At 40.2% G+C, this 27,171-nt stretch overlaps 2 protein-coding genes across 3 annotated transcripts; one reads left to right on the top strand and one right to left on the bottom strand.

Annotated features, from left to right (window-relative positions):
• The first annotated feature begins 95 nt into the window (after positions 1 to 95).
• On the top strand, positions 96 to 5,114 carry LOC137260127 (antistasin-like). 2 transcript variants are annotated; one of them, XM_067797830.1, is made up of 5 exons: positions 96 to 205; positions 1,069 to 1,179; positions 2,302 to 2,409; positions 4,410 to 4,484; positions 4,941 to 5,114. In XM_067797830.1, exons 1-5 carry the CDS (start codon positions 133 to 135, stop codon positions 4,952 to 4,954), a joined length of 381 nt encoding a protein of 126 aa, XP_067653931.1. In that variant the 5' UTR covers positions 96 to 132; the 3' UTR covers positions 4,955 to 5,114. The 2 variants fall into 2 exon arrangements, with proteins under 2 accessions (XP_067653931.1, XP_067653930.1); XM_067797829.1 differs by having other exon boundaries at positions 1,069 to 1,194.
• Positions 5,115 to 5,548: 434 nt separating this feature from the next.
• On the bottom strand, positions 5,549 to 25,733 carry LOC137259425 (uncharacterized). The gene is made up of 6 exons (XM_067797085.1): positions 25,622 to 25,733; positions 13,991 to 14,071; positions 12,519 to 12,635; positions 11,450 to 11,541; positions 9,380 to 9,448; positions 5,549 to 5,647 (listed from the first exon to the last, which is right to left on the bottom strand). The coding sequence occupies exons 1-6, from the start codon at positions 25,731 to 25,733 to the stop codon at positions 5,549 to 5,551; spliced, it is 570 nt and encodes a 189-aa protein (XP_067653186.1).
• Positions 25,734 to 27,171: the final 1,438 nt, after the last annotated feature.

Here is a 27,171-nt window from a genome sequence, read left to right as displayed (position 1 = left end):
GGATGTCAACAACAGTAAGCTGACAAATCACTGGTGGATTGTTAACCAATCAGCTTTTACATCCAGGTTTTAAGATATACTTAAGACGATGACAAGCGTGGTTTATGAAGTGATCTTAAGTCACACCGAAAAATGGACCGCCTTGTTATCTGTCTGCTATTCGGCCTGACACTTATCGTGTGTTCTGCAGTAACACACGTACAAGGTAGGTCTATATTAATTTAAAAGTTCAAGGAGTGAGTGAGTGAGTTTTACGCCCCAAGCAGCAATATTCCAGCTATTCAGCGACATCTGCAAATACTCGAGTCTAGAACAGAAAATCCAAGGACAAACATGATCATCTATCTACGCACGTTTGTCAACCAAGTCAGTCAGCCTGACAACCCGATCCCAAGCATAGGTTGCAGAAGGTCTGCTTTCTTTCACTTCTCCAGCAGTGTACTCACTTAACAGCTTATGATCGATAATGTTTTTTCCCCTGCTTTCCCAATGACGAAGTAAAACAAGCTGGTTTTTGATAAGTTTCAATATATTCTTGAGTATTTCCTAAGGGTCGAGCGACCCGTGAAGATCCGGGTTAGAATTGATCTTCAGTAACCCTTGCTTGTCGTAAGAGGTGTCTAACGGGATCGGGTGGTCAAGATCACTGACTTGGTTGATACATGTCATATAGATGCGCAGACAGATGCTGATGCTGTTGATCACTGGATTGTCATGTCCAGACTCGATTATTTACAGACCACTGCCATATAGTCTGGTGACAGGCCGCCATAAAGCTGGAATACTGACGAGTGCGGCGTAAAACTAGACTCACTCAAACCCGGATGCCAAGACTGTGACCATATAGCGGAGTGAATTAAACAACAAACAACTGATCTGCCTCTGCGTGTATTTGTGACGGATGACAGGATGCGCTTTGTTTGCAAAACCCTGGCATTATCATTCTCACCTGTTTTCACCAGGATCCAAATCGTAACATAGGTTCTCCATTGTAATGATAAGAGAAATGTTTGTCACTGATATTTTATGACTATATATAACTACTTAAAAACTAAATTTTCTTTATAGGCAAGTCGTTGTTCCCACCACTGGAATGTCGACGTACATGTGCAAGGCCATGCAAGTGTGGACAGGAGACCGACAGTAGGGGATGTGCGACGTGCAAGTGTAAGCCATGCGGTAAGTTATTAGTGAGTGAGTATAATTTTACGTCGCTTTTAGTAATATTGCAGACACTTAACTCAGGTGGAAATACATTACGCTTTAACCGCCAGACTACCCCAGTTTTCCTTTGATCAGCTTTCAGAATTACGGGTTTGTGTTTAGTCACACGCGGTACGAGTGAGTGAGCCTTACGCCGCGCTCAGCAATAATCCAATATATGGCAGAGATCTGTAAATAATCGAGTCTGGGCAAGACAATCCAATGATTCCATGAACACGTATCTACGCAAATCCCGTTAGTCACCTTTTACGACAAGCATGGGTTACTAAATTCTAACCCGGATCTTCAAAGGCATGTGTGATGAGATGACAGCTGTTTATTATGGAGCTAGCTCTTCATAGGCTCCGTCCTAACCCAGACTGCGAGTTGAAAAAATAAGGATAAACAGGATCTTCTTACAAATCTTCTGTGACGCCATGATGCAGTGACTGAGAAAGTAAGGTGGATTTATGAGTGAGTGAGTTGAAAGGTGGGTCGCTAAGTGAGTGACTGGTGGGATGGGTTAGTGTGCGTGTGCTTACTCTAGCTGATTTAAAGATTTACCAAAGGATTAACTGATGCCCCACATGTGAATGTAACAAATACTTTAATATTGTTCTCTATCGTCATCAGGGGCTGGGGTAGCTTAGTGGTTGAAGCGTTCGCTCGTCACGCCGAAGACCTGAGTTCACTTAACAAATGTTTATTACACTTACTGTTATTGCTACTAGCGTGCTGTAAAATGAATTGAAATGAAAAAATGTGTCTTTATGTTGTGTTTTGTATATTGTTTATTTAATTCACTCAGTCACACAAATAAAATGCTAGACCATGTTTGCTTGCGATGGGGAGGTGAGGTAATCAAGTGGTTCAAGCGTCCGCTGAAGGCCTGGGTTCTATTCCCCACGTGGGTAAAGTGTGTGATGTCCATTTCTGGTGTCCCACGCCGTAATTACTATTGGGTTAGTGCCAAATGGCTTGTAAGTCAATCAAAACACAATATTTTCAGAATGCGTTGTGGAAAATAATCCCCCCAAACCAGCGTGTGTGCTTTCTTTTGTACGTCAGTTTATAAAGCGATCCCCCTTCCTGTTCCAGGCTATAACTGCCCCTACTACCGTCCTTGTCAGCAGTGGTTGAGATGTACCGCAGGATTCGTCGAGATCAACGGATGCCCAACCTGCATGTGCAAACCTACACCGAAAAGTAAGAAGGTTACTTTATTAAGAATTGGTGGTGGCGTTTTTGCCTTGTGGATTACAACGCAATCGCTTGCACACCGAATACCCGGGTTCCATTCATGAGTACAAACCGTTGTCCGTGGTATTGCTGGAAGCGGCGTACAACTTAACTCACTCACTTCATTAAGATGTGAAATAATGCATCAATAAAGTAAATATGGACGATTCAGTCAACCCAGTGAACAACACAACGATCATCGTGTTGTGTTTTAGCGGCATTTAGAAACGTTGTGTGTCAAAGAATTAAAGGAAGATTTATCCATAAAAGATCTTGGTCACAATAAACATCGTTCTACGTAATTGGGAAGCGATGACATATGTCAACAAAGTCAGGGAGCCCACTTACAACAACCATGAGTTTCTGAAGATCATTTCTTACCCGGATCTTAACGAAGTGTAGCCATTTATCGATAATTCCGTTTTCGTGTGGTGACATGATTTTCCGAGATGCATCCGGTGGTTTGTTTCATGCTGCTCGCATATTATGCTCTTTGAAGCTCAAAGATGAACAAGCGATGTTATACTAAGTTATCACTACGAGACTGTGCGTAGTCCGCATCGAAATAGATACCAGTCTCTATTGTTTATTTGTTTTTCGTTTAGAAATAATTCAGCAATATTTATCAAATTTGTGTGGCATCATACAATAAAAGAAAACAGAAAAAAGACTCGACAGATGACAAATTTCCATGACAATGCGTGGGCATGACGCCGCTCTGTTCCACGTGCGTTGTAATGATGACTCATTAATAATGCTTACTTGCATATACTTGTCCATTGGTCACGAGAGGTTCGTGGGTACCCTTGATGTTTGTGTATGTTCTCTGAGCCCTGAATTCCCATAGAGTTATCTCCCTTCCATCGATTTCATTCGCAAAACATCGGTAATTTCCGTGCAACATGCATGTTTCAATATTATTCGAGATAAAGAAGTACCCTTATGAAGTACCGAATGAGTAGCCATTGGAATCGGGTTACGTTGCAATATACTTCTCGTCGAAGCGAGATACATTGAAAATAACAGAAAAGTGCTCAGCCAATCAGAAAACGGCATGTATGTGTGAGGTACGCATTTATCCATGCATATTGCATGCTAAAAGCGCTGACATGATACCCCTGCTCAATGAGTACAGAACTCTGCCTGTGGAGAATACAACTAGTGGCCTATCAGGCGCTCTAGGTTCAAATTCAGACTGCCATCGTATCATACCAGGTTCCCAATTTACCGCTGAGTGGAAAGAGAAATTCTTAACATAGGACAAATACACCTATACATCTAAGCATCTGTGTGTCATGGTGTCATTGATAACAGTAGGATGGCAGGGTAGCACAGTGGTTCAAGCGTTTGCTCCTCACGTCAAAGATCCGAGTTCGATTAATCACATTAGTACAATGTTTGAATCCCTTTTCTGCCGTTCCCGAGATATTGCAGGAATATATCACTCTTTGCTAAAGTTAAAAATACTATATTTTCAAATAAATCTGTGGTATAAACGGCGCAAAACTAAAGTGACTAACTCACTCACTCGCTCACTCACCGACTCACTCGAGCAATGCATTCAATGCACAAAAAATGTATCAATTACAAATCGCATTTTGTGCAAGATATTTCCTGAGTGTAGCCATACTACAATATCAAATATATACAATTTTTTGGGCGTGTAAGTTGTGACGAATCGGGAGAGCGATAAAGTGTTTGCTTGTTTAAGTTCATTTGCCGCAATGTCCCGCTCTGAAAATAATCAAGCAATCCAGTGATCAATACTATGAGCATACATCTACGCATTTTGGATTCGACGACAGCCAAGTCAGCGAGTCTGACCAGCTGGTGCCCCCCACGACAAGCATGGGTTGCTGAAGACCAGTTCTAACCTATATGTTTACGGGCATCACTCAATGTCCCCAAATGGGGACCCGTACTCCGTGTACTTGATAACAGATGTTTCCTTTGTCTCAACCTTGCAGCTACCCCCACACCCCAGTTGTGTCTCATGTGTTGTGGACCACCCCCGTGCTGTAACTACTGTGGGTTAGAAAAACGTGAGTATATAACGATACTGAACAGCAAAAGAAACGCAATTTTCGAAACGAAAAAACAGTAATAAACTTAATAAACATAAAAGTGTATGGTCATGTTTATGTCTTCTATTGACAAAAAGCCATAGTTGCGTTTCTTTTGCTGTGAAAACAGTGTCGTCTAATAATGTGTCATCAACGCCTGATAGTGATGAATCTGACCTTGGCTAAGTGATGAATGTATCCTCATGTATCTGTAGTCCCCTTTACCCGCCCCGAACATACAACCTGTAGTTGGTGGTAATGGTAGGACCTACAATACAATACACATTTCATCAATCTATGTCATGTTACATTTTAGTTGTCGTCTTCAGAAATCTTATTTGATTTGCCATTTTGAAGACTTCAACCCTACCGTAACGGTACAAATGAATCTGATGTATGACATATTAATAAGGGTGGTTTTGTGGTTTTTTGCAGTGTTTGCCAAGTAGGTCAGCCAGCTGTAATTTCAACAATATTGGATCAGTGTCGAAGATCTGTGAACGCCAAGACATCCTTATTATTACTCAGCTGTTGCCGATGTCTTTTGTGTGTTTGTGTTTTTGTTGTTGTTTTTTCCTTTTCATGTTTCAATAAAAAAAATGAAACATCCTTGCTTAATGGAAAGCTGGATTTAATTTATAGTTGTAGTTGCCAAGTTTCTTTTGGGCGTTTACAACACAACACAACACAGAAGGTGCCACATAAATTCATTGGCATTTTTAAATCATAGAACCAAATGCCATGGAAAGGTTTAACGTAATGATCGGCTTTTGTTCCTGTTGGGTGAGTGAGTGAGTTTAGGTTTACGCCCGACTGAGCAATATCCATCTATGTGGCGGCAGTCTGTAAATAATCGAGTCAGAACCAGACAATCCAGAGATCAAGAGCATGAGCATCGAACTGTGCAACTGGGAACCAATGGCATGTGTCAACTGAGTCAGCGAGTCTGACCATCCAATCCCGTTTTTCGGCTCTTACCACAAGGATAGGTACAGACGTGTATCTGGCACCAAGAACAGATCCAAGGATGACTCCACATTTTATTAACAAAGTTTCTGGTTACAAAGGTTCGTGGAACAGCACTGGTCACACGCTGTAGCTCGTCTTCCGATGATGCTGGGTGAAGACAGATGCTCGCATTCCTGTTAAGACAAATGTGAACTGAACGCGTGCGCATCCACTTCAAAAAAGCACCCGCTCCTCTTTCCAAACGATAAAACCAAACTTAAACAACAGCGGAAATAAAGACAAAATCAAAACGCTTTCAAAATACTGTCGATCTTAGTTCGATCTTAGTTTGCTGTAGTTATGTAGTTATGACTACTGGCATTTATATGAAAAATTGTGTCTTGACAAACTTAAACCTGAACTTTTTATTGATGTTCCTGATGCTATCAAATGTTTTTCTGGTGAACTGAATTCCATGGCTGATGATTGTGTGTCAAAGTCCTCTGCGGTTCCACATATCCGGAAACCATGGTTTAGCCATGAATGCAAACAAGTTAGGAAAGCAGGGAGGGAAGCGGAACATTGTTTCCGTCGCCATCCTATGGTGCACAATTTGAATAAATTCAAAAATTTGTGGAGCATGGTCCGGAGAATTGAAGGTGGGGGTTGCTGAATCTACTGTCCATTATCTTGAACATGGAGATAAATCGGATATTGCGAATAAGCTGGGCGAGGCTCTCGCTAAACATTCTTCCTCTTCTAATTATACACCTAAATTTCAGCAATATCAAAAACAGCAAGAAAAGGAAACTATTAACTTCAATTCTGATAATGGGGAAGATTATAATGAAACCTTTTCTATTCATGAGCTCCAGACTGCTCTTGATCGGGCTCATGGCGCTGCTGCAGGAACTGATAACATACATTATCAACTCCTGAAGCACTTGCCAGACTCCTGTTTAGAGACGCACTTATATATTTTTGATGATATTTGGACTTCCGGGAGATTTCCCTCTTCGTGGAGTGGTGCTATAGTGGTACCAATACCTGGGCCTGGACGTGATCATGCTGATCCGTCCAATTGTCGTCCGATTTCATTAGCTGGCTGTGTTTGCAAGACCGTGGAGCGCATGATAAATATTCGACTTGTTTGGTGCTTGGAAGCAGATCACAGATATACAGTGTGGTTTCCGTAAAGGCAGAGGTACAGTCGATCACTTGGTCTGTTTGGAATCATTTGTTAGAAACGCGCTGATTAATAGACAACATGCGGTGTCTGTCTCTTTTTATCTTGAGAAGGCATATGACGCGACCTGAAACTGTGACATTCTTAGAGATTTACATGATTTCGGTTTGCGAGGTCGTTTGCCTGAATTCATAGCCAAATTTTTAAATAACAGACAATTTCAAGTCCGTGTGGGTTCTACCCTGTCTGATCATTAAAATCAGGATCAAGTTGTTCCACAAGGCAGTATTTTGTCTTTCACACATTTTAGTATAAAGATAAACAGGATATCCAAAATTTGAAGCACGTCAATTGATGGATCGTTATTTGTGGATGATTTTAATATTTCTTGTCGTGGAAAAAATATGCATACCATTGAACGGCAACTGCAGTTGTGTTTAAACAAGATTAATGAATGGTGTCTTGAGAACGGCTTTAAATTTTCTAAATCGAAAACTAACAGCTTACGTCTTTGTCGTAAATATAAACCACATAAAGACCCTGAACTATCTCTTGATGGCACGCCAATTAAAGTTGTTAAGGAAGCTAAGTTCTTGGGTCTAATCTTTGATTCACACTTAACCTTTTTGCCGCATATTAAATCCCTTAAAACTAAATGCCTGAAAGCACTTGACCTGTTGAAAGTGGTTTCAAATTCTAAATGGAGAGGGGATCAAGCTACCCTTCTTCATCTCTATCGATCACTCGTGCGTTCTAAAATTGATTACGGCCCCATCGTCTATGGTGGAGCCTGCAAAAGCAACTTAAAACTATTAGATTCTTTCCACCACCAATGTCTAAGACGTTGTCTTGGGTCATTTAGAACTTCACCTGTTGACAGCCTCTATGTTGAGGCTGATGAACCATCTCTTGAGCAGCGCCGTGTAAAGTTGGCTTTACAGTACATTACTAAATTATACTCTAATGAATCTAACCCTGCATATAACTGTCTTTTCAATCCCCTCTATGAGGATTTATACAACAAAAAGTGTTCTCTTGTCCAGCCTCAGGGACATAGAATTAAACCCTTTCTTTCTGCTGCCGGCATTGAGCTGGAAAACATAGCTCCCTCCCGTCTTCTTTCTTCTCCTCCTTGACAGTTGGTCAGGCCCCAAGTGGACCTAATATTGACCACATTTAAGAAATCAGAAACTAATGAATTACAATACAAACAAGAATATTATCAACTAAAACATAAATATAGCAATTATAAGTCCTTATTTACAGATGGGTCCAAGGACGGTGGCGCAGTGGCCTGTGCCACTGTCATTGGATCCAGAACAATATCGTCTAGATTACCAGACAACAGTCCTATTTTTACAGCTGAAGCTGATGCAGTACTAACGGCTCTCAGATATATTGAAAGACACCCTAAACATAAACAATATATCATCTATTCCGACTCTCTTTCTTGCCTTCAGGCTATTAAAATATTTCTTGTAAACATCCACTTTTAATTGAAATTATTGAATTGTACAATAATCTTGCTACTGGCCAATGCGACATCGTCTTCTGTTGGTTATCAAGCCACGTAGGCATTTCCGGTAACGCAATGGCTGATCTTGCTGCCAAGGGAGCACTCAACAAATCTGTGACACCACTTCTTATTCCATACACTGATTATAAAGCTAACATTAGATCTTATGTCCGTGATCTGATGCAGAAGAAGTGGGACACCCAGGTAGGCATCAATAAATTACATGGAATAAAACCCTACTTGGGTTGTCAATCCAGATTTGAAGAGGTCATTATGAGACGATGTCATATTGGCAACACCAGATATACGCATAAATACCTACTGAAAGGTGAGGATCCTCCATTTTGTATCCCTTGTGATGAAAGAATCACGGTCAAGCATGTCTTTCTTGATTGCGTTGAGTATTCCATCACAAGGGATACCTATTTTAAAGCACGTAATGTGAAGGACCTTTTTACTAATATCAGTTCTCATTTAATTTTTGCACTTTTAAAAGAATTGAATTTGTTGAATGAAAATAGATATTTTTTTATTATTGGTAGTTTAGATTAGTAACTGAGATTGTTAGTGGCTGTACCCTCAAAGGGGGTTGAAGTATTGTAAAATTATTGTCCTCCTGAGAGGGTACGTAAGTCCCAAAACATTTGATGTAAATTTCAGTTTACCAGGTTTTTAATCGCAGTATTCTTGTCATTTTAAATTTGGCTAGAATTTCATAAACTCGCCAGCAGCTGAAGGGATGGTGTAAATCCAGCTAGGGTCCATGCAGGTAGCAAAGGTACTGTAAGTCCCCATGGTCCCTATTATGGTGATCTACCTTCTGTTGTTGGCGATCTATAGCCCTTGTTTTATAATGTATTGTCTTCTTTAATTACAATGTTTTAGTTTTTCATGCTGGTTTTATATTCATATCTGTGATATTCTAGTGTTTTACTGTCCTTTGTCGACAGGTTTTTATATTACACATATATTCCAGTTAAGTGTTGTGTTCACGTCACGATATGGCCGATATTGCCGATGTGACGTTAAATATTAACTCACTCACTCACTCACGATCAGGCTGACTAGTAGTAATACATGCAGGGGGTGATGGGTACAAAATGAATACTATAGCCTTCTGCTATCACAGTCAAAACACTTCTGAGCAGATGTTCTTATGTTTAGAGCATGATCTCCAAAACAGGAGTGTAGTTTCTTTTGTATGTCAGTATATTCCACACCTACCGTCCTTGGCATACAGGATAAGTGGTAGGAAACCACGTTGTCGGTGTTTACCCCCCGCGTGTGACACAACTGAAAGAAGAACAGTTTTGTCTATTTATAAGCATGTGATACATTGTTATCTCACCCCACACATAAATGTCGCTTTCTGATTGGCTGACCTTCTATTATTTTCAGTGCAACTGCTAACGAGCAGGAAACAATTCTACGTACCCCGCTGGCAATGCCGAATTTATTTTTTAAACTGAGTGGCAGCAATTATTACATCGAATAAAACTGAATCATGTATGATGTACGGAAAATTGGCGCTGTTTTGCAAAACCAAATCTATGGAAGGGAGATAACGTGTGACACTTTAGGTTATGGGGAAGTGACACTAGTGAACTATTGATTATATGAAGAAATACATGCGTAGTACGATCTGACGGATATACCGTACTGTTAAGTGAATCGACTCTGTATTAGACAATCAAGTGATCAACATCATGAGCATCCATCTACGCAACTTGCATCCAATGACATGTGTCAACCTAGTCAGTGCATCTATCCGGCCCAGCGCGTTAGTCACCTCTGACGACAAGCAAGGGCTGCTGAAGAACGATCTAACCAAAATGTCCAGGGGTCTTCACAACAGGTATTTACACCTTATGTTTCTTACAGTGTAAGTATATCAATCTCATTTGAATACCAATAAATCTGTATCAGGTTCGAAATTTCTTCCGAAAGCCAAGACTGAATACAACCAAACTGTATTGATCACAACATACAAATCTACTACCTTTTTTGTAAAAACTCCCTACGATATAACAAGTTTTTCTTCAGACCAATGTATATTTATCACAATGCCAGCAACACCACAGCCTGGGACACCAGAAATGAGCTTTACGCACTGTATAGGAGTATAGAATTGAACCCAGGCCTTCAGCGTGACGAGCGAACGCCCTTCCCACTTCGCTACCCTACAGCCCTTTGGAGTTGGGTGTCCTCAAGGCTTCTTAAATATAGAAGTCTTACTACAGGCTGTATGGGAAGCAAACATTGTGTACTCCGTTGACGAAAGTTAATTTGGTCAAGCTATAAACAGCTAGGAAAACACTTTATGGATAAACATGCTTGTGAATGAGTGAGTAAGTAGGTTTAATTTTACGACGATTTTAGCAATATTCCAGCAGAATCATTGTGGGGAACACCAGGAATGTCAGGGATTCAAGAATCTGTATGGAACTGTATCATCAGAATAAAAAAGTTGTTCGCCCACAAAGTTTGTTCACGTCTGATTGCCACTCGAAGTAGATGCTGTAAATATACAGCGTTCTGGGCGCGACATGACATGTTGTATATATAAATACTCTCTGTAAAGGTGTGGATTTCGGGTGGATTGCGTACTACCACTTCTAGTGATTCATTTTTTTTTTTGACTTACTGCGTTTAGTTTTAACACTATTCCAGCAACATGACGGCGGGAAACAATGAGCTTCACGCATTGTACCCTTGTAGGGCTTCGAACCGGGATCTTCTGCGTGACGAGAGAAAGTTTTGACCACTTGGCTACCCCCACCGCCCTCTCTTTTAGGAAAAGCAATAAAACTGTGACTTGTGAACCCACCGAGCATCATACGTGTTCCGTTATCTGCTTCCCATCTAGTGTAAATGTCGCCGTTTACTTCAATCAGCCGTTATAAACTACGTTTTGGAAAACATTACATAATATTGAAAAGAACTCTTTACACATGAACTTATGTGTTGTAAAGCACATTCGTAACGTTGAAAAGATTATTGTCACGAGTTCAATAAATGATGAAACTCAAATGTGAAATTTGGTTTCATTCTTAAGAAACGCTTACACAAAACGACAGCTGTTCACATGCACGATATTTGCACACGCTTGTCTGCAGTCTGATGAATGCTCCTCGTGAAATATATCTGCATAAGATTTCGCAGTTCGTTTCCCTCACTAAGTGGAGAAATACTTCTTCGTTACAACATATAGTGAGTTTTTCAAGTGAGTCTAAATTTTGATGAGGAGTAGATTTGTTTCCGAAGTTATCCTTTTCCTAGTTGTCCTGCACTCACCTCATGTCTTCCACATTGTTTTATTGTCCCGCATGCTGCTGGATTCTTCACGTCAGTGCAATTGAAACAGTTGAGTAGAGGCGTGGGCGTGGCTGGTAGAGGTACGTGATTAATATTATTATTATTTGTACAGCAAAGTATCAACATAACACTCTTTTGAGTGCCATATACCCTCCCCGGAGCCCTCAAATCCACAACCCAAACAGATTACGCCAAGACTGCGAACAGCCTCTCTGACAGATGAAAAGTACCAGAAAGATCTAATTTACATATGATTACAACAACCATTCATAAATGAAGTAAAGAATCCAGGAACAAGACAAAGACTATCCACTCCCCCAACCCCCCAAAATGGAAGTGTGTTATACCTTATGATAATTAACAAACACATGACTTAATAAGAAAAATAGATTGCAATCAACCCCTATGAGTTAAAAAAACAGGATAGACAAAAGACTCAATATACAATACACAAACAAACATTGGAAGTTTAACATCTAGTTTAGAAAAAAACCTGGTGTTGAATAGCCCACACTTTTGATGATGCTGAGTTTGTAAACAAGTGGAATCCGTTATTACTGACGTTATTGATGACTGTGTTGAAACGAATGAGCGAAGTCCGATGGCATTCCGTCACATTTAACAGTGCCCAAGCAATATCATGGTGACATCGGGATCAATACTCATGTGTAGAATCAAAGAAAAGAATTGCCATACATCACATTCTAAACATCACAAACTATAACACAATGTATTTGTTTCCAGTAAATATACGTATGTTTCTTGCCTGTTGAGTGAGAGAGTTTAACTCTGCACTCAGCGTAACCTGTGATCAACGTCATGAACATCGATCTACGCCATTGGTAACTGATGATATGTGTCACCCAAGTCAGCGATAATGACCACCAGCTCCCATTAATCGTCAGCCTCGAGAAACACTAGATGCAGATATCCATGTCCGACCCGGGTCATCACTCGTTCTTGATTATGGGGACAAAGTGACGCGTTAGTGATTTTATGAATGCTTCCTACTGTTGTTCCCGTTATGTCTCAGCCAGTCATCACCTACCTGGGCAGGAACACGTCACACAGTTCGTGGACTTATCAGCGACCAGGCATCCCTCCGGGCACTTGATAAAGTCGACATACGGGCAGTGATTTCCTTGATGGGATAGCGCTGGTGAGCCTGAGAAAAGCACCGATTATGACCATCGAGAAGTTAATTGCAGTATGGACCAAATCCCCTGTAAATCGAGGAAATTGTACAGTTTGTCGGATCACGGATCAGTGGATCGTGAGGCTATAAATACTTTCGGGTCAATGAAGGAGGTTGGATTTCCGATGATTTTTCGCAATATGTTACACTATCACAATCTTAGACACGAAATAAATAAGCTTCACACATTGCACTTAAGTAGAGAATCGAAATAGCGCCTAAGGCGTGCCGAAGAATCACTTTAACCAGAGGCTACCCCAATACTTTATTTTTCAACATACAGACCCTACAAGCTGATAAGCAGTGTGCGAAACAGCCACGGACGTGCTAGTTCGCGGCTAGTTAAAATCCCGTAAATCTCCATAATCACTGGCCCGACTGGCTGGAGAATTTCCATGAAGCCATTTGTATTTATAGTATTTTATCTTTGTGTATTTTGGGGTTCTACATTCTTTCGGGCAAAGGAATTTTGTGGGCTAGTAAGGTTCAGACTGGGTAGCAAACTTTGAGTGCTTAGAAATTGTACGAAGCAAAGTATCGAGACATATAAACGTCTGAGGTCTTGAAGCCATAACCCACAGCACCAAATCATAATCTGTCGTTTAACATATGTACTTCGCTGTCTAGTCTCCAGTCCACCAGGGGCTGGAACTTTACGAGTAGTTTTTATATGTATATCCATCCATTAATGAAAACTGACCATATAGTTTTCCCTTCATGGTGGTGCCTTTTTACGCGATCAATGTGAGGACAGCTGTTTTTTTCACGTAGGCGTCATGTTGTACGAAGCTTGGCCTTGTACTTAAGAAAAATTGAATATCAAACAGCTTACCCATTGTAGTTACATGCTCCTGTCACCGCTGTCTTATATTACTTGGGAAGGGAGAAGGGGGAAGAAGGTGGCTGGTGGGAGTTGACTTGTCTGGTGGGGCTTGTGGTGTCGGTAACGGTTGAGGGGAGTAGGTGGCTGGTGGGGGTTGGGTTGTCTGTTGGAGCTTGTGGTGACGGTAACGGTTGGGGGGAGAAGGTGACTGGTGGGGGTTGGGTTGTCTGTTGGGGCTTGTGGTGGCGGTAACGGTTATGATGGGGTTTAAGTGGTTTGGCGAGGAAACGGGAGAAGTTGAGATGCTGGCTTTTAAAAGAATATAATGACGGAAACCTTTTAGGTTAATGTGTCATTATATTCTCTTAAAACAACAACCAAATAACTTGTAATTTCTTGAAAACATTATACGTAATTTCGAAGCAGTTAATTTGAAAATCCAGGATATGTCTCGGTGAAGACATTCTGTGTCATCCCTTGCTGAGGAATGATGGTGCCTTACCTTGCTTATGACATGGGCAGGTGTTGCAACCGTTGACCGTTACTGGACAAGGACAGTTGTAGATGGGAGCACACAGACCAGCTAAAAGATGAATATATTGTACACATATACGTCTGGGCCAGACAAAGCATATGGACGATGATGAACTTTGAAAGGTGACAGGGTTTTTTTAACAATCGATAGAATTGCGTCATGCAGTTTTAGTCCCCTGCACGTGTCTGACAATAAGATATGTAAGCCTTTGGAAATCGCAATTAAATAATGACACCGGGTGTTCGCGAACAAACATTCACCCTATCTTGGCAAATTAGCTTATAATCTGTCAGATCAGAAACTATGACCATTCGATACACAATATCAGTGTGTATCGTTTTTTCTATTCGGACCACAATGCCAGAAATAAAAGTGCTTCATTGTCCAAGGGACGAGTGAAAAGCAGTTTAAGGCTCGGCTTAGCGTTTCGATTGGTTACTTTGGGACGTGTTTCTGGTGATTTTCTTTCAAAGCAAACCGAAGAAGATCCGAGATTGAACTGATCTTCAGCCACCCATGTTTGGCTTAAGACAAGGTGTAACCTGATCGAGGTTTCATGTTCGATCAATGCTATGGGTATTAATCACTGGGACTTTCATCAATTGTCAATATACGTTACCACACAACCATCCTATACATGTAGCTGGAATGTTGCATGGTCCATGAGTTTTACAAACAAACAAACACAAACTAAGAATAACCAAAACAAAATATTGGCAAAATCACTGATTACTTTTAGGACAGTTACATACCACTTTCTGATGCTTGGAGAAAGACAGTGGCCGCAGATAAGGCTGCAAGGAATGGCAAGAAGACCTTGACATAACCGTCGACATGTTATTTATGAAATACATCTATTTAAAAAAGAAACGTAAAAGTAAAATAGTTATTTGTTGTCAGGATCACTCATTTAGTTGACATATGACGTCTTAACCCAATTACGTAGATAAATACACCTGTTTTTAATTACTGGATTAGCCGGAGTTTTACAAATCGTTGCCACTTGGCTTGTATGCGTCATCAGTGAAAAGTAAATAGTGTAACACAACTGACTGAAAGCGACTGACGACTGGAGTGACGAAATCAATGGTTGGGTAATTAAGTCAGTGAGCGAGCATGGTTTTAAGCCACCTATAGGAACATGTCCCCAGTATCATGGCGAGAACCATCAGAAATGAACTTCACACATTGCACCCGCTTGAGAATCAAACGTGTGTCTCTGACGTGAAGAGTAAATGCTATAACCACTGGACCACTCGCCTCCTGGCTACAAAGGGAATCGAACCCGGGTATTAGGCGACTGCACATAAAGCCCTGATAACTGACTGTGATGTAACAAACGACTACTGACAACAACAAGATTGTAAACATGTCGGAATTGCACACGAGTGAATACCGACGTTTTGATCATATCTGCAAATATCGCCGCGGAAGTGACACAATGAGATAAGACACAATGAGATTAGACACAATGAGATAAGACACAAAGAGATAAGAGTGTAAAACCGTGTTCTCGTGCTCGTTACAACATATCTCGGATAAAACAATGGAGAATCCTTTACTTCACATACAAAGACTACGGAATTGCAATCTTGAAAACTACCAATTATACAGTGACGTAAGTGATCGCAGCATATGCCATAAAGATATTGTTGGACATAATCTGTTAGTAGCGACAACGCTAACATGCCAAAGTTACATACTTGTTAATACAATCGCGTTGACCATTTCTGCGAATTTCGTCATATCGCTGGTGAAACGACACGTGGCGCAAACAGATAACACAGTGTGAATGTACAATCATGTTCCGTTTGGCCCATTTCTCAAAGCCACCGCTACAACTGTCGTATCTCCTATACAAGGCCTAGATTTTCGAAGCTTTCTCAGCGGTAAAATTGTAGTGTTAAGATCGATTAACATTAACTTACGACTACCTTAGCTCTAGGAGAGCTTCCAAAATCTAGGTCCAGGGCCCAAGGAACGCTGAAGTCCTTGACAGGCAGGCCAACTGCCAGGAATACGACAAGGAAAACCAGAGCTTGATTTTCGAAGCTCTCTTAGTGCTAAGATAGCCATAAGTGCCATACATTAACATTAACTTACGACTATCTTAGCGCTAAGAGAGCTTCGAAAATCCAGGCCCTGTTCGGAAAGTTGATGCAGCAGTGCCACATAATAATAATGATAATGTGATCACGGATCATTTATTTCTTCGAACTATCGGTTGATAGCTGCTAAGTGGGCAGCGAATTGGTGTTTAGGACCGGGCTACACAGGACGAAATGGGTCTCTAGTGACCTCGTCCACAACCTTGGGCTAAAACTGCATATCTCGTCTCTTAAAGAGGTGTTTATCAATGGTTGCGTAACATGTGTTGTGACCCGTGAATAAGTCTTCATGAGGTTCATGGCCGGATGGCATAGCACCGCTACATGCTCTCCCTGGTTTATACTATCCGATCTTCTGCTGCCGTCGACACGTCTGAGTTCTTCACTCTGGATTAATTCTAGCTAGACCTTTGAGAAGTGCGGCGTAAAACAACATTTGTGTGGAGAGGTAACAGAATTTGTGTTAGTCAGTCCGTTATAAATAATATTTTGTCCTGACTTTGTGTTGGTTCTGGCATTTGAAAGTGTGATAGAGTTTTGAATGTATATTCATAATATGGCACAACAGAAATATGGCGAACGCCTTCTTATAATGTAATGGAACACCGAAAGTCTTATTGATAAAGTTTGTACTGTCTGTTTATCTTTTATCCGTCACTTCTGAATGTGATGCTTAGTAATTAAAAACACATTGTTTGAGTAAAGGCAGGGGTGTAAATGTATTTTCACAATTTGACCACATGCCTCAATATTTGTCATAGGTAAGTTATCCAGATTCCCATTTGTAGTTGGGTACTATAAGTTGTTCACTGGTCACAAGGGGACCAGGGGTTGAGGGACCATCCCTAGGCCTGTCTGTTTATGTTCCATGAACTATTTCTAATAATTAGCTGAATATCAATAGACGATTTCAATTTCTCTTCTTCACAAACCTGAAGTTTTACAAGTTATCAAAATTAAACATTTTCGGACTCAGGGAGCATCGAGGGTACCTCAAGCGAGGGACCAGTGAACAACGTATTTACCTATGATTACACGATGCCATTTAGAAAGTGGTCAAATGCAACATATGTCATATTTGGGATTTCACTTTCTTAGTAAAGTACAAATTCTAGTACTTTTTTCGGTTGAGTCCCATCCGGGATTCGAACCCGCACCCTCAGAGTCAGGCACCTAATCGCCAGCACACAAAGTCAGCCGCCTAGCCCGCTCAGCCAGTCGCGGTGGCTGAGCGGGCTAGGCGGCTGACTTTGTGTGCTGGCGATTAGGTGCCTGACTCTGAGGGTGCGGGTTCGAATCCCGGATGGGACTCAACCGAAAAAAGTACTAGAATTTGTACTTTACTAAGAAAGTGAAATCCCAAATATGACATATGTTGCAACGTATTTACCTTACCGAAGACCTCAATGTTAATTTTGAACTGTTTGAAGATGGGCATCGGTTCGTACACTTTAGCCAACCTGTGTGCATCAAACGATTCGAATCTTGCATCTTGCTGTTTTTTCCGTAGGTATTGTCTTAGTAAAGTCGTCGCGATGTAATTCCCCTTCTTAATATTCACCGGGACAACATTTGAACATTTCGTCATTTTTTTAACTGGAAGGAGAGTTAGATGTATTCGCAGCCATCCCTAGATTTTGGGTGGACTCAACAATAACAAATTTAGATTTATCTCCCTTCCGTCGATTTTCATTCCCAAAACATCGGTAATTTCCGAGGATCATGCCTTATTTAATGTTATTCGAGATAAAAAAAAGAGCAACTTCCCCAAAGTACCGAATGAGTTTCTATTGGCAGCGCTGTGCGTTGCAATGCATCTCGCTTACACACGGGGTACAATGAGTATAATAGAATAGCGCTTAGCCAATCAGAAAGCGACACTTATGTCTGAGGTAAGATAACAGGCAATGTTTACATCGGAAAATATACATCAAGATATATTTAAAAATCTGAAAAACTGAATCTAAGAAAATATTGTTTGAATGCCTAGTGCGGTTCAGAGTATATATAATTCAAATATAGTTTCAGTTTTTGTAATTGAAAATCAACTATATGATCAGTTTAGGTGTGCTCTTTTACCCTGACCAGTTTATTAAAAGAAATAATTTCCAAAACTACAAATGAGGATAGTTTAATTAATATTGCACTGGATTTGCTAATGTTATTTTTTATCGATCAATGTCGTTTTGCACCTACTGATGTTGTTTGGATCGATATCGACTATAGGTTTGTTCTGTCCGATAGGGTGACCTCATGTTTTATCGATCAGATGGAATGTGTGAAAAACATTCTCGTCCCCCTCCACTCCATCCCCGTGATACAGCTGGAATATTGCCAAAATCGGCGTAATGCTAAATACACTCATTCTTCATTTCTGTAGTCCATGGTGGTGCTAAAGCCATGATCGTAAATGTTCATTTTTGTAAGTATGACTGTGTCGAGATACGTTGGTAGTTCATGATTAATCATAACTACTTCTCGACAGTTCAGATATCAGTATCTGTGTAGTTTGATTTTGTTAAAAAATATACAAGAAAAATAACATATCCTTCCCTCTATTTTACAGCAACATGACTCTCTTCCATTCGTGTGCGCTGATTATAATAGTCACGATCCATTACATGTCGGTACAAGCTCGAACTGACTGTTTTGGTCGAAGGACCTATGGATTTGAGAGAGACAGTACGGACTGTCACTTATTCTACAGGTAATTCATAATGTAGGTGTGAGCAAGTGAGTTGATTTAACGCCCTTTAAATGAAACAATGTCTAACACCAGCAATGGATATGGTGCTCATAAACATCAAATTTGGAAGAGTCGGGGTTTGAGTCAAGAATCACGGGTTCCTGGTGTGGTCAGGCGAGACCGCTGATTAGTCCAGCGTGCCGGTGTGTCGAAGTTACTGCTGTCACAAGGTAGAAGCTTGTTCAGGCTCGGTGACTTGGTTGACACATGACACAAATGCGTTGATCGTGTTGTTGATCACTGGGTTCACCGGTCCAAACTGAGTTCTTACAGACTGCTGTTATACAGCTGGAATATTGCTGAGTGTAACGTTAAAACATACTCATTTTATGGTCACAACAAACAAACAATAACATGACTGAAATAACTGAGTTTATTTAGTAGAAGCTCTTGCATGAAATGTGAAAACTGAAAATATGTTTTTTTTTCACGTCCACAAGGACCATCTTGTGTCCAGACTACCCATGGCTTGGTCAGTCAAAAAAACAACTACGGCTTCCCTACAGATGCAACTACGGCTTTGTCTTCAACGTGGTCAGCGGTCGCTGGGGGCATTGCGTTCCTCGAGGAGAGGAGTCCGACCCATGCTGAGGTAAATGTTTAAACCCATGCAGATGATGTTTATCAGTTCTCTCTCTGTAAAATAAAATAACCTTTTTCCTATTGCTGAGTGCGGTGTTTAGGAAAAGCAAACAACTGATCTCATACCTAGCTCAGTACGTCGATGACAGAGGCGAACAAGTATCGATCATACAACTTGTTTCCAAACGCAAATTCAATATTAATGGTTGCACATTATAATAATAGCAGCATAAAGTATGTGTTTACTGTTTATTTCCGGGTTGAATGTTTACACTGCATCGCCATTGCCTGAACCATACAGAGAGAAAAACGTAGATCGATGTTGCCGATCACTGGATTGTCTGGACCAGATTCAACAAACAATGAGCATGTGCATATGCTCGAATCCCCGCCTATCACATAGTTTTCATAAAGTGTTTTGCTGCAAATTTGTGTTAACAATACATTAAAACACCGATCACCTGTTCAAACTTAGGTTCGTCGTGAGTATGTGATAATTACTTTTCATTTTGGCTCGAACCACAGATAACTCAAACTTGAGAGGAGGAAGATTTCAGTTTATATTCTGCGGCTCGAACCACAGATAACTCAAACTTGATAGGAGGAAGATTTCAGTTTATATTCTAGTCAGAAGAAAGTTAACAGGCAATTTGCGTGAACCTGGGTAATGATATATAATCGACTTCACCATGCACGAGGATACGGGTGTTGTATAAATAACATTTTTATTGTCTTTATTATTACAGGATCAGGTGATTAATACAAGCAGTACATATACATACAGTCCTATTGGCATACAGTGGTGTTACAATTAGGAGATAGTTGTGATTTTAACAAAGTAAAATAAAAACTACACTTACATACTTACCGGCGTGATTTAAATCTCCATTTCCCCAAATTGAGGCATTTACGAGAGGCATCAACCGGCTTTTCAGGTTCAGTCATAGATATATGGTTTACGACTGTTAATTACTGGGACATAGACAGACGCTACCAGTAAGCCTCACAGCCATCACGGCGGTTAAAACTGTGTCCGTGGGGCTATTGTGCCTCAACCATGAAGTGATTATTCGTTTCTTTGTTACTTAAAGTCCCCAGGCATCGGCTGTCTCTGTGTATACATGTATACAAGTTACTCTCAAATGGCTAGACGTGTTTGTTTCATTTAATACAATATCGTGTATAACAATAAGTAGGTGACTGAGTTTAGTTTTACACCGCACTCAGCATGTACCTACATGTATCAAAGAGTAATGACACATTTTAATGACCGAGGTGTCTAACGTTTTAGAGTCACACCTGATTCAGTTTAATTCAATGTTCACTGCTTCTTTTCCTTCTTATTCTCTTGCTGCTTTTATTGTTTGTGTACTGCATTAAAATTAAAAACGAATGATTCGACTGTATATGGTTTGGTAGAGACAATCCTTTTTTGGTTTTCCAGATGCAGATGTCCCGTGCGTACTAATAAACAGGCCAAATAAAGCAACATTATAACAACATATCTTTTTGGATCTTCGTTTCATTTAATCTATCTATTGTAATTTTCTGAACCGACCTCTATGAACCCTTCCCTTCGGTTTTTTGCGAAAGAGCCTTTTTGAAAACGACAGGTGTTAATTGTGTTTGATATGTTGTGTTAGATGTGGCAACAGAACTGCTTCAAACGGAGTCGATAGTACATATCCGGTTCTGTTATGAGCATGTGTTTGTTTGTTTGTTTGTTTGTTTGTTTGTTTGTTTGTTTATGTTTAACGCCGGACTCAGCAATATTACAGCTGTATGACGGAGGCCAGTAAATAATCGGCTCTGGACCAGACAATCCAGTGACTGACGTCATGAGAGATGATGGCACAGCATTTCCTCATGACAAACCATGAAATAGCGATGACCAAAACCTAAGAAATTTGGCGTATTCCCGAACCAAATGAGTTGCAGTCATAATTATTCAAGATACGGAGGACTGAGAGAATTATATTTACGAATATAATACAACTTGTTATTCTTAAAGACCACATATACTCTAGGGGGTGCAAATGCATAAATCACTCATTGGCATCGTTATAAATGAAACCCCTTCATTAAAACTGCTCATTTCGATCTTTAATTACCTTAAATCGACCTTTTTGACAAAAAGTGTCAGCCTCAAACGAAATTTCAACCAATCAGAGCGGCGCGTCTCCTTGATGTAATAGTAGGTATAGATATGAGGTTCTATGCAGAATTCATCTACATTTCAGGCATTTTCACCACTTGGATTACCCGACAAAGGTCCCCATTTAGCATATCTTGTGTCTGGATCGATCAAAGAATTAATCGATAACACGCTGATTGATTAATTACTTTTATGCGGATTTAAACGGGGATATGTCAAAAGGCAGTGTTTATGTATGTACATTTACTAATCTGTACTGAATACAGTCTGTCGTGTCTGTGTCTATTTAAAAACACCCTTCTTTCAAAGGATTAACCGCCAATACAGATTATTTCCTCACTAATTTACTTTTTCAGAAGAATGACGCACATTATGCAATTAGTTGCCAGGTGTGCTATCTTGGGTGACCAATGAGACTATACAGCAATATTGTGAAAAACCTGCAACGATACATCACGTTTTCGTATATTAGACTGTTAAAAGACACATCACTTGGGAAACCTGCAGATGAATTATATATCACTCGTTTTTGTGGATATGGATGGCTACATTCCTCGAACAAGATAATAGGCTGACATTGCTCCTATAACTTTAATTTGTTTTAATTTTAATATTTGCATATTTTTGTTTCTATTAAGTTGTCGTAGCTTTCAACAGAATCATTGTTTTCGTCGTGAAGTGTAATGATACAGACGACATACACTAGGACGTGCATGCGAATTATGATTCATATAGGCAAACTATAAAATGTCTGGATATTTCATTCCTGTAATACATTCGCAGAATGCTTCTTTAAAAAAATTTCAAAATGCATGCAAGTATGATTACAAAATAATTAGGATTAAGAGACCAAATATAAAGAGGTATATTGACAAGTGTCTACATAGTGGTGAGGGAACGTTTACAAACCAAAAGTATTTTCACTTCGACACCGACATCGCTTATGTTATATTGCAGCTTGTGTTATGCTAAATCCTTTCGGCCCTGATTCAAATACATATTTAACTATCTTGAATCTTAATAATTCTAACGGACTTCAGCCCGTGACTTCAAGATTTTCAAATATGGCGGCGCCCTGTCTGAGGATGCTATTTAAGTTAGTTTTCACCGACTTACAAAATCAAAATTACTTTTCACTGGTTGTAAAATATGTATTTTATTGATGGACATTAAAATTTCATATGATTTTGCTTATAACATAACAATTTCACTCTCGGAAGCGAGGCGGGGGTCGATGTAATATTTCTTATGATAATATTGTCACTTCGACCACAACTTCGCTTCCGAGGAAGAAAGCCTTATATCCATGCAAAATCCTTTTGGTCAGCAATGTGTAGTTAGCAGTCTTTATTTTATAAACTCGATGAAACTTGAACTCCATTTTCTATCCTGGAAGCGTGGTAGGGGGCGAACCATCCGATTTAGTATACGCCACAGACTTCCACAACACTCGCTTCACACACACAAACAACCAAATTAAGCACAAACTACGGGGTCCGGTGGAAATCTGGGCATAGCGACACCATCAGCCGACCCCAAGGAGCAATTGGCAGCAAAACAGCAATTCGGCATATCTTTGTTGACGTCGAGAAATCAGCTAAACGACGAGCTTGCTACACATTTTCTGTACAACTAGCTGAAATTCCTTCCTTCTATGACGTCACTGCATTGTCCTGGCGACAGAGTTACGTAAGCTGTCTGTGGTTTCGTTTGCGGGCGAGAGAGAAGCAGACGGCTTTTCAGCAACTTTTAAGCGCTTGGTATTAATCAACCACAAGTTTTAGTGTTTTTGTTGTTTGTTTTTTTTTAAAAAAAGAAAGAAAGAAATGTGATGTTCTGTTTATGACTAACCAGAAGCCTTTCATATGCAGAGATAAAAAGGGTACCAAAAAATTGAGTTTATTCGTTCTTCAAGGGAAGATTACAACCGTTTGGAACACGAATGAGTTTTACAGAAGTACTGTTGCCGTTTCAATGAGCGAAGAATCATGTGCTCGGGGTGTATCATATAAAAACCCTACTTTTTAAAAAGTGATAAAAGTTTTTAAAAAACACGCAAAACCCAAGAAAAACAACAACGAAAGCACCAAAAAAATCCAAAACAGCGATCCATTTATCGCGTCATGTTGTTCGCTGTTTGGTATTGCACCTAAACAGAACTATTGCTCTGGGGGACAGTCTAATCATGATTGACACAAAGTGAGTATAAAGGAGTAGACGCTTGAACTTCAAATGGTCTCTTCATTAAAATCCGCGACGTACCATGCCGCATTCAGTCCGTTGTCCAGTACTGCCGGGTCCTTATAAGCATGCCCTTTTCGAAAGTATTAACACTATTATTCTACAGATGGACATTAAATTAAATTAAATTAAATTAAATTAAATAACTCCTACTTCATAGTCCTTTATCATTCTACAGATGGACATTAAATAACTCCTACTTCCTATAATTCTGTAAACTGAAAAAAGTGGAAAACAAACCAAACAAAAGACAAACAACAGTTTTACTGGCATTTTGCATCTTGGTGTATGGCATGATTGTTTTCTGTTGAAATATTCAGTTCACGTGCCACGAGGCGCAACAACTCACAACTTCTACAACTGACTACAAGCTTTACATGGTAAGGAAATCTTCACCATACATACATACAACCACCCCTACCCCCCTCCACACACACACGTACATTCATTCATTCATTCATTTATTTACCAAGGTTGCGTTCCATTCTTTGTGACCCGTGAAGGTCCCGGGGTAGAACAGGCCTTCAGCAACCCATGCTTGCAATAAAAGGTGACCATATGCATGTTTGTCGTAAGAGGCGACTAACGGGATCGAGTGGTCAGGCTCGCTCACGTGGTTGACACATGTCATCGGTTCCCAATTGCATAGATCGATGCTCATGTTGTTGGTCACTAGACTGTCTGCTCCACACTCGATTATTTACAGACCGCCACCATATATCGGGAATAGTGCTGAGTGCGGCGTAAAACTAAACTCACTCACTCACTCACTCCATTCTTTGTCATTGCACTAAGGCTATCTTAGAGACTTACGATCACCTTACTGCCTTGTGAAAGGAGTTCCAGTACATTAAAGTTGCTGAGAAATTTCGGTTGCTGTATAATTATTTAAAATATTAATTTAATGCCAGTTCCTTAATTGTGTACAGTTGTATGCATACCTGACAGAAAAAAACGACAAGACGTTTAATTATTAACACGTCATATGGATCGAATACAATCCTCGCGTAAGCGGTTCCTCACAGTCTGATCTGAGTCATAGCACTACCGATGTTGTGGAGGATACTAGGGTGAACCTGCTCCGCAACTGTTTAAGCCGAATATACCTATCCTGAGTGAGCGTGATCAATCGGGGTCGACCTGACCTGGGACGATCACGTCAAGACACTGGCTGCTGGTAGCGATGCCAAAATCTTGCTATGGTACCCTCTGATACATTCAGTTGCCTTGCAATCGCAGACTGAGACTCCCCAGTCTCCAACGGACCAATCGCATTGTTGCGTTGAGCCTCTGTCTAGTCTAGGCATGACTTTAACATCACATTTAAGACTGTCAACGAGCTGTCCCCGACTTTTATTGGGAATGGTGCATGGAATGTGCGTGCAAACGGAAACGCACGCATTTCTTCCCGTTCACAATTTTTATTGCATTTATTGAGGAAAACAGATTTTGGTGCGTTCTGGCGAGCTGTTCTCAATGACAACGAATTAAAACTCGGAAATGTTTGCAGACAGCATTCACCATAGATATACTGCTTACATAGACACCAATGTTTCAAACTCGAAAAGTTACATGGAAAAGTACTTCCTGTGCGTTGCTTCAGTAGTTTATCATTAATGTATAACCTGTTTAAATAACTGTGACTGTAGGATTACACGATGTCATTTACAAAGAACCATATGTCATATTTGATAGTACACTTTCTTTTCAAAGTACAAATTCTAGTATTTTTTTGGTTAAGTCCCATCCGGGATTGGAACCCGCACCCTCAGAGTCAAGCACCAAATCGCCAGCGCACAAAGTCAGCCGCTTAGCCCTCTTAGCCAGGAAGATTTTGGAAGTCGCGGTCAACCTCATGATCCTGACAGTCGACGCCATTCCTCGTGTAAAGCAGCTACCCATTGGACACGGGTCTGTTTAGATCCCTTGACTGCACACTGCGACCATTCATGTCCCAGATATGCTCCAAAGGTTAAGATCAGGTCTCATTCAGTCGTGAGATATGTTATTGGATGCTTAACAACATTTTGAAGTGTATATTTTGCAGGGGTCTCTTCACAGAATGTCTGGCAGCTACTAACCACGATGGATTCACACACAATACCTCGAAATGCTATGTTATGGAAATGCTATCATGAAAGCAGGTAAACAGACATCTCTGTGTAGAGACGGATTTGTTAACGAAACGAAAACAGAACCACCATGTATTTATTTGTCTTTATTTACACAATGCCACTGCTACACATTTTATAATGTCACAAAAAGCATTACTTGTGACTGTTGTACTGATGTATATGCTAGATGTTCGTGATACAGGAAGAGGTATACCCAGATATACAATAGGACTATATCAAGTCATGGACAAGATAGGTAATACGTCTTATCATAACGCTAGTCCTTAGCGTTATAAATGAATCCTTGGAATGTATATTGAGACTTGCTAATAATACTGCTAGATATTAAGTGAAATATGTTATACGCGCCATTCATATCACAGTTTTAAGCGTGTTATTGCAGTACTCTCTGTATTAAGAAACCGAAAAATCTAGTTCAAGGAATTTGGGAAGGGTGATATGGGATAGTTTGATAACCGTGGTTTCATTTTTCTTGGCAAGGGAGAAAATGTTTCTTGTAGTACCCACAAGAATTTCAGTATACTCAACAACAGAAGAAACGCAATTTAAAAAAAATGAAATAAAAAAATGTAAGTGTTCATGTTTATGACTTCTATTTAAAACGTGAGTTGTGTTGAGTTGAGTTGTGTTTCTTCTGCTGTTCATTATAGTAATATGCATTTACATCCGAACCATAAACGTATAACAGATAAACTGCAGAATTTCTCCCCTTAATACATGCTTTTTCACGATAGTGTATTTTCTTTAAACGTTATTATTGATTGTTTAGAGTTTTGAGTGATAGTTATCATGCGTAACGCTTCGTATCATAAAGTTTAATGTTCAGTGCTATTAGTATTTTAGGGGAAGGCCTTTAAGGTAGTGCTCAAGAGTTGCCTCCCTTGACTAGTTGTATTTACTTAAGGGAGACTACGAGACGGTTCTAAGTTAATGGCGATGGTAGCACCGTGCTCGAATTTTTAAGAATCAGTGACTGTGAATATATAAGGCTGGTTATTGTGTTGACGACACACGGACACACACGGATAACTGGTGTACATCAATCGGCCTTCCCATTGCCTTCGTCAGCGCCTTGACCACTTGTTGCGTTAAAATCAGTATTACTGTTCCTCACGCTCAAACCAAGACTTTAGTGAGTTGGTATTATATTAGTGACCCATTTCTCTAGTTTGGACTCACGT

This window comes from Haliotis asinina, chromosome 13, assembly GCF_037392515.1.
Source record: "Haliotis asinina isolate JCU_RB_2024 chromosome 13, JCU_Hal_asi_v2, whole genome shotgun sequence".
Lineage (NCBI taxonomy): Eukaryota > Metazoa > Mollusca > Gastropoda > Lepetellida > Haliotidae > Haliotis > Haliotis asinina.
Note: the sequence above shows the minus strand (reverse complement) of the source record. Positions and strands in the feature narration are given on the sequence as shown.

Coding starts and splice junctions, on each gene's coding strand:
- LOC137260127 (XM_067797829.1), top strand. CDS start 133: ATGGACCGCCTTGTTATCTGTCTGCTATTCGGCCTGACACTTATCGTG. Junction 206..1,068: donor TGCAGTAACACACGTACAAG/GTAGGTCTATAT, acceptor TTTTCTTTATAG/GCAAGTCGTTGTTCCCACCA. Junction 1,195..2,301: donor ATGCGGTAAGTTATTAGTGA/GTGAGTATAATT, acceptor TTCCTGTTCCAG/GCTATAACTGCCCCTACTAC.
- LOC137259425 (XM_067797085.1), bottom strand. CDS start 25,733: ATGGCGTCGACTGTCAGGATCATGAGGTTGACCGCGACTTCCAAAATC. Junction 14,072..25,621: donor TTTGGTGCTTGACTCTGAGG/GTGCGGGTTCCA, acceptor TTCATCTTTTAG/CTGGTCTGTGTGCTCCCATC. Junction 5,648..9,379: donor TATCCTGTATGCCAAGGACG/GTAGGTGTGGAA, acceptor TTGTCTTAACAG/GAATGCGAGCATCTGTCTTC.